General features: G+C 37.4%; 1 protein-coding gene across 1 annotated transcript; it reads right to left on the bottom strand.

The window, feature by feature from the left end:
* Positions 1-7,022: 7,022 nt before the first annotated feature.
* Positions 7,023-10,622, bottom strand: LOC148844878 (uncharacterized). The gene is made up of 5 exons (XM_088956079.1): positions 10,424-10,622; positions 10,092-10,284; positions 9,099-9,466; positions 8,610-8,676; positions 7,023-7,515 (listed from the first exon to the last, which is right to left on the bottom strand). The coding sequence occupies exons 1-5, from the start codon at positions 10,558-10,560 to the stop codon at positions 7,471-7,473; spliced, it is 810 nt and encodes a 269-aa protein (XP_088812205.1). The 5' UTR covers positions 10,561-10,622; the 3' UTR covers positions 7,023-7,470.
* Positions 10,623-12,061: the final 1,439 nt, after the last annotated feature.

Genomic DNA, 12,061 nt, shown 5'->3' on the forward strand with positions numbered 1-12,061 from the left:
CACTCTAATGGTAAAGATCTTTGGCTTACTTTGTTGTACAACACTTTATTTGACATATATTTTTTAGAAATTTTGATGCTATACTCAAATGGCCAAGACGAATTAAAATCTTGGTAACCATTTTGATAACTTAGATTTTTTTTATTGATTTGAAGTATTGTTTAAAGAGGCCATATTTATTGAAAATATGGCATATCACTTGCATGGCTGAGATTAGTTCCACAATCTTAGGAGACGATTTTGATGCCCTAGACCTTTGGATTGTATACATCCAGGATTTGAGAAAAACTTGGCACATCATTTTGATGCGTGGTTGTATTTGGTTGGTTAATGCTATTTGTATGAGCCAGATTTTAATTAGGTGTTATTTGGTACACCACTTTATGTGGTAAATTTTTTTTTTCAACAAAAAATGATAATTTACTTGAATTGTCAATATCAATTGAAAATTGTCAATATCAATTGAAATCATGGTGCATTTATTGGATGGGCAAGATTAATTCTTTGCTCTTAGGTATGGTTTTTAAAACCGATGCGGTGATCGAACCGATTAGGGGTCCGGTTATTGGGTTGAGCGGTCCAACTGTTCGAATCAATGCTCGACCCTTTCTGACAAAAAATAAATAAATAAATGGTCAGAACGGTTTGAACGATTAATTGCCCGATTCAACGGTTCGTTGACAAAAACAACGGTCTTGAGGGGAAATCTAGTTTTTGGCGAAAATGGAACCGGTCACTTGACTGATTCTTGGTTTTTTCGGTCTGGTCCGGTTTTGAAAACCATGCTCTTAGGGGACCATTTTGATAGCCTAGTTTTTTGTGTCCATTTGGGGCCTTTTTTGGATGTCCCAAATTAGTTGAATCTCGATACACCATTTGGATGGTTAAGATTACGACACTGCTTTTAAGAGACCACCCTGATGGCCTAGATCCATGTAGGGTTGCAACTTGGGCCAGGTTAGCATGAACCAAAATCGGAATGGCAACAGGGTAGGGATCATATTCTCAGTCCTCAACCCCAATCCCCATTGGGGATGAAAATTGTCTTCCACCCTCGACCCCTGATGGGGATGGGTTCCCCACAGAGACCTAAATCCCCAAAATTTTTTTTGTTGACGGTTTTTTTTTTTTTGAAAAATAAATTTACTTAAAATAAATATAAATTTTAAAATATAAAAAATATTTTGAATATATTTATATATATAATAGTAATAGTAATTGATGAATCAATTTTTGGGCTATGTATCAATTTTTTCGTGCTAAGTACCTCGTCATTTGGCCTGCTTCCAAGTGACTGATGACTCAGATGCTGAAGTGGAGAACTTTTGCTGGATGAGGACCTGGATGTCGGGTTGACCAGGCCGAACTGGGGGCAGGTTAGGTGTCAAACTGATGGGGCCGAGCTGCATATTAGGTGACGAGCTTACTAGAGGGCCGAACTGTCTATTAGGTGCCGAGCTTACTAGAGTGCCGAGTTGCCTATTAGGTGCTGAGCTGACTAGAGTGTTGAGCTGCCTATTAGGTGCCGAGCTGACCAAAGTGCCAAGCTACCTATTAGGTGTCGAGCTGACAAGAGGGACAAGCTGCCAATTAGGTGTTGAGCTGACCAGAGTGCCAAGCTGTCTATCAGTTGTTGAGTTGACCAAAGTGTCGAACTGCCTATTAGGTGCCGAACTGACCGGTGGTGAGCTGGATTGATTGTTGAGATTCGTGGCTCTTTAGAGACCTACAAGGAACCAATGTCAGAGGACTCGAGGTGGCTAATCCGGCGAGGTCACTCCGATGATTAAGTCAGTACTCTCATAGTAGACTACGAGCTAAAAAACATAAAAGTATGAGAGATAGAATATGCTTACTTTCCCCCCTCATATCATTGGGGTTGGTGCCTTTATATAGGCATTGTTTGGCGTGGGCTTCACACACCATATCCAAAATTTCCGAGAGGTCACCTAAGTGGTTCGAGATTCCCGGAGGCAACCGCCATGCACGTTGATCACCCTCTGGATCGTTCGATACTTGGGCCAACTTCCAAGGATCGTGGGAGAATTGGGATATGCATGCCAAATTTGTCGGCGAGCACGTCTCGCAGGTTGCTAGGTCAGTGCCTGTGCTAGGCCACCAGTTCGGCGCTTATGCCAAGTGACCAGGTTGGTGCCTGTGCTAGGCTACCAGTTCGGCACCTGTGCCAAGTCGCCAAATAGGACACCATCATCTTGGCTAAGGCAAGTTGTTGCCTAAGTGGTTTCAGATGTCACCTAGTTGTTCCGAGATGCCACGTGTCACAATGTCATTGGAGGGCCAAATCCACTCTCATCAATAATAATATCATATTCACACACACACACACACACACACACACAATATATATATATATATATATATATATATATATATATATATATAATGGGGGCAGAGAAGGGACCTCATTCCCCATCCCCGTCCTTGCCCCGTCAAAGCAATCCCCACCCCTAACCCCATTGGGTCGAAAAAGTCAGATACCCATCGGGGATGGGGAAAATTGACATCCCTAAACTCGAACCTAACCTAGCCCAAAAAAAATAGGGTTGGGTTAGGTTGAAGTTTGGGTTAGGGTTAGGGTTGAAAGGTATGAACGTGACTTTATTTTAGGTTGGGTTAGGGTTGAAGACTTGGCCAACCCCAACTTAACTTCATATTTTCATATATAAATACTATATAAATATATTTATACCTACAAGTGCTTATGTGTATGTGTATTGCCTATCAATACATGTATGTATATGCAACTATGCATCCATAGATTTGATATTAGTTGAATGCTAGTGTATCATTTGGATGGTTGAGACTGAGGTGGCATTTGATAAATATGAAATCTGAAGTTTGAAAAACTAAAAAAAATATTAAAGGTATTTGAAATCTGAAAAGAGGTATAGATGCTTTTCTACTTTTTAGAGGCTTTGAATGGATAAAGTTGTTTGTGTTGGATCAAACCTTTAACATATGAAATTTCCTGATTTTACTATTTAACCCCTATAATAGACTATTTGGTAATTTTGAGTTCAATTTATACTATTTCATATAAAATAATTTATCAAATTTAAAATAATAATTAATAATTAATAAAAACATGAAGCTTGGCACCTCTCAAATTCTGAGGAGGACTATGCTTGGTCTATCTCAAACAACCATGATAAATAAATGCAACTTTGTCTATCTTAAACAAATCAAAATAAATATACACAAATCAAACAACCATGATAAACATATCAAAATGCAGTTTTGTCTATCTCAAACAAATCAAACAACTATAAATAGATCAAAATATTTAAATATAAACAAATCAAAAATATGAACTGAGTTTCCTTTGAACAGACGTTTGAAGAAGAAGAAGATACTTTCACCGCTTGTTAATCGTTGACTAGGCATCTAGAGTGAGGATGCTACTTTAACCCCCAGAAAATGAAGAATACAGTGTGAAATCAGATGTGTGACAACGAGGAAGCAAAAAGGAGAGAAAAGAAAGAGTTGCGGCCATGAAAACATACCTGGAGCAATCTTTAGACGAGCAACAATGATCTTCTTTCCCGTTTGAGAGAGGCAACACAAATGAACTAGGTTTTTAGGTTTGGGGTTAAACAGGGGCAAAATCGTGTCATTTCAAAATTATTGGGGGTAATTTTGACTTTATGCTAACTCTGAAACATGTTCACGTTAAGAGCCAAGCCGCGAGCTTTCAAGTTCAAATTTGAAAGTAAAATTCAGACCAATTTTCAAAAGCAACACCAAACAAGTCTGATGTCTGAAAAACAAGTTTTTCGGACACCAAACCTCTGAAAAACATTATCAAATGCCACGTAAGGCAGTGATTTTAAGAGACCATTTTAATGGGCTAGATCCTTGGGTTGATTCAATGCACCATATGCATTGCTTTTATTTTGAGAATTTGATTAATTTGATACATTGTTTACCATACTACTTCTATAGTGCTTACATAGTAAATCAGTTACATTTTCAACTTTGTTTGTTTGTTTGAACTTGCCAACTGAACCACCATTGGTTGGTCGACTAATTTGAAACATGAGTTTATGATCTAGATCTTTAGTCAAAAAAAGATTATGACTAAAATTATGTTTTTAAATAATGGGTTTGATCGACCATGATGCCGAAAAGACACATAATACCGGGAAAACTTATAATCAATCAACCAACGTCAAAATGATGGTAACCAGTCAGGTGAATTTTCATCAAAATTCACGAATTTGATTGGTCAATTCCCTTCCTATATCATGTCTTTTCAACTTCATAGATTTTTTTTCTTAAATAATATTAAATAAAAGCAAATGAGTAAATAGAAGGACATTCTAAGATTTAAAAAATTATTTGACAATATAAATGAATAGCACATGGGTTTATAAATTGCATGGTGATGGATGGAAGAGGTTATTTGTCCTTGATAAAAGTACAATGAACTGAACATTGCAAAAAGTTGCACAGCGAACTAAAGTCCATTTACCGTAATAAATATACTGTAGTTTTCCTTGAAAATCAGGATGCAACTATTGACTCTTTAACAGGGGCGGTTTAAAGAGGCGGAGTCAGTAAATTGTTATAATGGGGTCAAAACATAAATGAAGTATGGATGGGCTGTTGGGGGCCAACCATTAAGATGAAGAGTGGAGAGAGTGGAAAATTTACAAGGAAAGCTGTTTTTCATTGGAGAGTTTCTGAATCATAGGGGGGGCCATGGCTCCCCTGGTCCCCCCTGCTCTTTAAGAAATGTCCATAATTTTCCTTAGGTTTCTAATTAGGCCCCGTTGGCTTTTCGGTAGGTTATTTATCCGGATAAACTCACTTACCTAGGTACGTGTTTTACAGGAAAGACTTACCCAGGTAAATGCATTTATCCATTTTCTTTTATTTCTCATGTAAAATAAGGCGATGGCCATTTTAGTCATAAAAATCCATTATTACAAGAGACATTTTTGTCATATTCAAGTGTTGACAACTTTCCCCTAAGGTGGAAAAGTTATTTACCCACCTAGGAGATGGGTATCACTTACCTAGGAAAATAAACTTTCCCTAGTCCCCACATAATTCTGAACAAAGAACATGGTATTCTTGGTCAATTGGATTTTGATTCCCATTGACCAATATTCCCTCCTCTCAAAATCTAGAAAAAGAACGCCCTCTTAATTCCTTAAGCTCTTTTGGAAAACCTTACATTTGCCTCTTCTCTTGGAATTTCTAGTGCTGTAAGAGATTCCTATCCTACCTTCAAGATGACTCAATTACATTCGTTTGGGCTGCCCATAGACTTACTAAACATGCTTTGTCTTGTTTTCTTCTCTCACTTAGTTTGTAATGACTTCTTTACAATCTGATGTAACTAACTAATTGTTGAATGGATACATTTTCCAAAATAAAAATTAGATACATGGTTTCCTTGACATTCAATATCACACACTTGAATCAATAAACCATTTGAGTAAAAAAGGAATAGGAAAAAAGAAAGGAAAAAGAGCAAACCATTTAGGCATTACTCTTTTTCCATTTTCTATTACTAAACTTTCTAAGAAAAATGACAAAAATAATGGATTCATATCATAGACATTACTGGTACAAAATGGTTCAATTAATTATAATAACCCAAAACCCACAGTTTTTAGTCTTAGTGTGGCCCAACGCTGAACCAATTAATATCTACATTCACAATTTGAAATCCTTCTATGGATACATGAATCGAGTCGTCTTTTATATACAAGATTGGCCTATAAACCAATGGCTTAAGTTTTTGGGTTGCTTGTGGTGTCCCTTACAAGCCTTATACATGTACATGTATGATCCCCTAGTTTTGACGATTCTCCTTTATTCACAACAGATACAAATAGGATATGATATTAGGCTAAACACAATCCTCCCCAACCCGTGTATTATTAAAAAGCATATAAACTTTATATTTTAGATATTGAATACGGCTTTTAGGGTGAATACAGATTGGAAGATTGAGAGACAAACAGAATCTACTGGCCCCATATCAATCCCTACAACCAATATAACCCTGAGGATTGCGTTCTCGACCAAATTTGGATTCAAATTACACCAATATTTCGAATCAGGTGGTTAGCATTCTGCTATCCTCTGCTTTTTCTAAACTTTTATAATGGTCTCTCTCTCTCTATCTGATCCATATTCAGATCAGGACTGAAGATCTTGCCCCATCGAAAAGAGCCAAGGTCCTTAGGAAAAAAGACGGGCCAAACTGGTGCAAGTAACCAATGTTTTAAAAAAAGACTCGGAAATAGAACCATTCTGGCCACTGATTTTTAGGTTGACAGTTCGATTATTCGGTTTGAATGAATGGCTCATTTGGTTTGAACAGATAGCTTATTCTGACCACTATTTTCAAAATCGGACTAGACTGGATGGTCGGACGGGAAAATTGGGAAGCGATCACCTGATCGGTTCCGTTTTCCTCCAAAACCATTGATTTTGGTCAACAAACTGCTAAACCGACTGGTTAACCGTTCGAACGGTTTTGACCGTTTTCCAATTTTTTTTTTATTTTTTTATCAGAACGGGCCGACCATTTGGGTCGAACGATCGGACCATTCGAATCGGTAACCGGACCCCTGACCGGTTCAGTCACAGGTTGGTTTTTAAAAACCTTGGTTCTGACAAAAAAAATTAAAAATAATTAAAACCATTAAACAAATCAACAGTTTAATCATCCAAATTAACGGATTATTGACTTTTTCAATGATTTTTCGCCAAAAACTGAATCTAGATAAAATAGAACCGATTGTCTGAACGATTTCTGGGCCAAACGGTCCGACTGTCCGAATCAACAGCGGTTCGAAAACCTTGGGTGTAACCCAAGCCCTAACCGTTCATATGCATGCAGCTGAATCTAGTATGAAGATTAGATCTCAACCAATAAATTTATAAAGAGGACAGAGCCCAGTTGTTTTCATGGTTATCTTCGCGGCTAATGGTTCCAGCTAATCAGGATTTGCAATGATGGACTATGGAGCCGTCCCATCTGATTCTGAAAGGATAGATATATCCATTGAGTCTCTCTCTCTCAAGTCTCCTACATTATTCAAGTACTACGATGATTTTTTTTTATGGCAAGTACTACAATAATAAAATGCATATAAAAAACAGTTCATATGTGAAAAGCACCAAGATTTCTTTTTCTTTTTTTTTTCTATTTGAAAGAAGATTTCTATTATTGATTTATTGAGCATCAATATCTTCCTCCTATTACATATTGTTGCTGGTAAATGGTAAAGATCTTCAGACTACAAGAACATCATATGACTCTACACTTGCGTATCCGAGGGGTCGGCCTTTCTCTATTAAAGAGAGAAACTCTCGTCAAATCAATTAACAATTGGCCCATTGTGTTAGTCAGGTTTGTTACCTATGACCCCTTATTCTATTACCTTTCTTGAGTAGGCCCCAAAACTTTCAACTTACGTGAAGACTCGGTCAATCCGAGTCTACATCGCTCCTGGATGCTGCTGCATCGGCCACCTGTGAAAATTTCATGTTCATCAATCATCAGAAGTCAGAACATATATTAAAGGAAAATTTTTCAAAATAATCGTTTAGGTCGTGTTTGGTTGGAAGGAAAAAGGTCAAAAAAAGAAGGAAAAGGTAGTTGTGAATCTTTGTCATGCAGATACGACTAAAGTCTTCTATCCAACTATCTTTGAATTCAACAGACCAAATGGTTCTTATCAACTTTCAGCATAAAGTTTTGACACCACGGACTGAATGGTGGCGACATATACTGATTAGGAGTGCAAGGGTTGGATCTGATTGAGGGGTCAACTTAGGCCTAACCCTAAGGCTGTGTTTGGTTGTAGTATAATTTTATTTGCACTAGTACAACTGTATGGGAGTGTAAATAAAAAAATATATAATATTTGGTTTAATTTTTATTTTGAATTTTACTTTATTTTGCTTTAAGTCTTATTTTACTTCATCTGTACTACAATTAAACAAAGTAAGGTAAAATTCAAAACAAAAATAAATCAAAATTTACACCCAAAACATTTGCACTGCCATAATTTTATATCAGTACAAATAAATTTGCACTGCTACCAAACACAGCCTAAGATGCAAATCTTGGGCTTGAATCTGGCCTTGATGATTTGAGGTGAAATCCAAATTTATCAATCCAGGCCAATCCGAACATAACCCAAGACAATTTGAACTGGGATTGGACTCGGGTTGGATTGGGTTGGGCTTGGTTAAACCTAAAGAGGTTGTTTAGCTATAAAAGAATTTATGAACATATTTTTGAAGTCATTCATAATCTAATTTAAGGCAGAATAAACTTAAAATATGTATAACTTTCATTAATAAATACATCTATCTATTTGTTTAAACAGACTTAGGTTAGATCAGCCAAGTTGAATTTGGCTCAGACTACCTGATGCCTCAACCAAACCAACCTGTTTAGATCAAGGCCCAAGCCCAGCCCAAACCCCAAAGTATCATACCAGCCCGTGCAGAAGCCCGGATAGGCCAATTGGGGCCTCCCCAAGTTGCAGTGCTAATACTGATTGATCAAATTACGTAAATACCCTTCTTGAAGAATAAATTAGACGTGATAACATTACCGTGTAGATGTATGGGTCCGTACGACCACCTGCACCTGATCGCTTAATTTCTTCCAGCTTTACCAACCTGCATGCCAGATGATCGTCGACATCATTAGAAGATGTACGATATGGATTATTGGATTAACAGCAAAAGAGATAACATCACTGTCCGATTTTGATCTAATGGTGATGACATTATTCACAGATCATGGCCAAAGAATTGGACCGACCCCTGTTGTACCTTAATGGGATAGGTTACCGTCTGTCACGCATAAGGCACACCGCATAATAAGTCACCATCGCCAACTATGAACTATTATCGTGATCATAACTTCTTAGGATCAGTGCGCATTACGCTCCGATGGCGCACTTTAGAAGTTAGAACACTCGACGACAAGCGTGACAAGCGTGCATGCCGCAAACCACACGCCACATGCAACGTGTCAAGTTCTAATGACTAGAGTAGAGTGATCGAGCAGGACGGAGAGAGAGAGAAAGAGGGCTCACATTCTAAGAGCTTTACTGGTATCAGGGCTGTCTCCGAGCGCTTGGCGAATCCGAACCTCAGAAGCGCAACCAACAGAAAGAAACTTCATGATGGCCTCCGCTCGGCGCCGGAGGCAACCCGAACTGATTTTCTGTCTTCTGCGCTCTTCACCACGTTCCCGAATCAGTGATAACTCCTTCCCAAGTCTTATTAGACAGTGGTTTGGTAGGGCTGAAGCTACGCTGCTGGATGCACTCGAGAGAGACGAAACCTCTGTAACTTCTGACACAGTTGCTGGAGCTAGAATTACAGGTTTTTCCCATACGCCGGAGATCATTTTTTTGCTGTCGGTCTTCTTGTAGTTCTTCGAACGTCGTCTTCTCACGGCCTGCGCAGGATCAGATCAGAAAACTACTCTAGAACTCTAGATGAATCTGTTGAGGGTGAGATCCAAGAATATTGACTGTTTGATAGGTTTGGACTATTAGAAGAAGCTTAAAATGATATACAGAGATACGAAGTAGTTAAACAGATTATTTAATAATTAAATTCACGTAAAACTCTTCATAAATCATCTGAAGGACGCTCAGAATTAGTTAAAATAGCAAACCATTCCGAAATATTAGATCGGTATATAGAGCAATCGGAATTCAAATCAAGCAGAGAAGAACTGATCCTACGGAATTACTCGGAAAGATTTCAAAGCAGGCATAAACCAGAACAATAAGTAGGTGAAATGAAGGTAGGGAGGACTCGAAACTTGAAAGACCATCCTACTAACCGAAATTCATAACTGGTTTATATATGAAAAATGTATTCAGATCTGCAGATTACGATTCGCTTCAAGTAATTTAAATTCAAAAAGCACGTCGATCTGAAGCGGAAAGAATGAAACTAACTAAATTATAAGGTTCAAAGTCGAAGATCGGACCTTAAACTCCAAGCAGTTACGGACAGATCATACAAAATTAAGCCTAAACGAAACAAGTGAGCCATGAAACGGATCTGATCACCTTGAGCTTGATTTCATGACACCGAGCTGCAGCTGCGAGAACTCTAAGCGGAAACTGTTCATTTCTTTCAGAAGATCCTTCGTTCGTGAGAGATGAAGAGCACGACTTCGAATTCGAACCGCTTGGAGACGATTCCTCCTTGTCATCTGAACTGATGGTATAGTTGTTTGAGTAGGACTCATTGGAAAGGCACCTAAAGAGAAGATAAAAGTAAAACAGTGGAACAGATGATAAGCTTAATCAGGACGCGGAGGAGACGGAAGAAGAAGAAGAAGAAATCGAGATGAGAAATTCATAAAAATCATAGGAGGAATTCCAGTGGAGTGAATTACCTTGAAGAGTAATTTGAAGACAGAGAGTAAGAGTTGTTGTTGGAGGAGGAGGAGGAGGAGGAGGAGGAGGAGGAGGAGGAGAGAAGGAGGAGAGCAGTTGCAGCCTTACGTTCGCGCAGGCATGGAAATGCTCCCATGTTTCGGACAAGCGAACGTAGAATCTCTCTCTCTCTCTCGCGCGCGCGCGCGCGGGAATGGCGGGCAGATCGAAATCGATTTTTTGAATTTTTTTTCCGTTTTTCGAAGCGCGGTTGATCCTTTTTATAGTTTTACGCCAGTAATTCGGTAAGGCCAAAACACCCTTCAGTTGGACCGTTCCATTTTTATCAAATCAAAGTCCAGCTTGCAGCTTCCCTCCCGATCCCGGCCAAGGATTCCGGGTCAGAGAACCAACCGATCCAGGTCTTGTAAATGGCAAGGGCCTAAGGCTGGAAAATCCTGCATGGACCGGGTCAGTGAACCGGCCGATGGCTAGAATGGGCCTCAAAACCAAGGCAATGTTAGATGCGAATTCTCATCTTACGGTTTCTTTTATCTGATGTCATATATGTGGTTTAACGGAAAAACCAAGAAACGAGCAACAACTACGTTGTGTTTGAAACTTTTGGGTTGATTAATACAAATGGGTGCCAGATATATATTGTTACATCACATGTGGGAGTTATTTCATATATACTCAATGTTTAGAGAATTGGATCAGATATAGATATAGAATAATAGAATCGGAAAAAGAAAAAGTTTATGGGTCAGAGATTCAATCATGGTGAAACTGGATGTTGAACCATGATAACGTGGAATATATATATATAATTCAAATAAATACTATATATTAAATATTTAACAAATAGTATTATATTTGCATATGGTTCAAGTCTCTTAATTCATATTTTAATACATGTGTATTAAAATAATAAATAGAGTAAAAATGAACAAATGAATGCAAATAAAAAAAATGGATCCATGGTAATAAGATAATATATATGAATAAGAGGTTTTGGGTTCAAGTGTTATTATCAACATTTTGATTAAACCAACCGTTCAGACAGTTTTGGCCAATTTTTTATGAATTATGGTTTTTAATGTATAGCCAATCCAATCCAATCTTCTATTTCAATGCATTTTTTAGATATATGCCTATTCCAATCATAAATAGTTTCAAATAATAATTGTATGCCAATTATTATTAAATCTATATTATATATAAAAGTGTGGATGTAGTGTGAATTTTTTTTTGGACTAAAATTATCCTTCATTTCTTTATTTTAAAAAGGGTAAAAGTCATTTTAATATAGCTTTAATGCTAGTTTTAATGGTTACTATAAAGACCTTATTTGTGTATTTAATTCATCTCTAATTGTAAGAGTTGAAAATGTAACTTCAATTATTATTTTTCACCTCATTTAATCCCCTCTCATTAAGTCTTATAGTTAAGGTATTAAATCTCATTTTTTCTTATTAATTCCTATATTTTAAGTTATTTTTCACTAATAAATGCTACTAATTAGATCTATGTCAATATTTTTAGTATAAGCCCAAATATGTTAAAACTGACTCAAAAACAAAACCATTCTTTATTCAATTGGTGGCTAAGAAATTCAACCATCCAAATCAAATTGGTTAACTTATGAAATCATAGTT

This window comes from Nelumbo lutea, chromosome 7 (assembly GCF_056320005.1).
Source record: "Nelumbo lutea isolate HS-2025 chromosome 7, American lotus-T2T, whole genome shotgun sequence".
Taxonomy (NCBI): domain Eukaryota; kingdom Viridiplantae; phylum Streptophyta; class Magnoliopsida; order Proteales; family Nelumbonaceae; genus Nelumbo; species Nelumbo lutea.

What these genes read in the sequence shown, in the direction of transcription:
- LOC148844878 (XM_088956079.1), bottom strand. Translation starts at nt 10,560, where the DNA reads ATGGGAGCATTTCCATGCCTGCGCGAACGTAAGGCTGCAACTGCTCTC. An exon ending in TCTTCAAATTACTCTTCAAG is followed by an intron (nt 10,285 to 10,423) that starts GTAATTCACTCC and finishes TCTTCTCTTTAG; the next exon opens with GTGCCTTTCCAATGAGTCCT. An exon ending in GTCATGAAATCAAGCTCAAG is followed by an intron (nt 9,467 to 10,091) that starts GTGATCAGATCC and finishes GATCCTGCGCAG; the next exon opens with GCCGTGAGAAGACGACGTTC.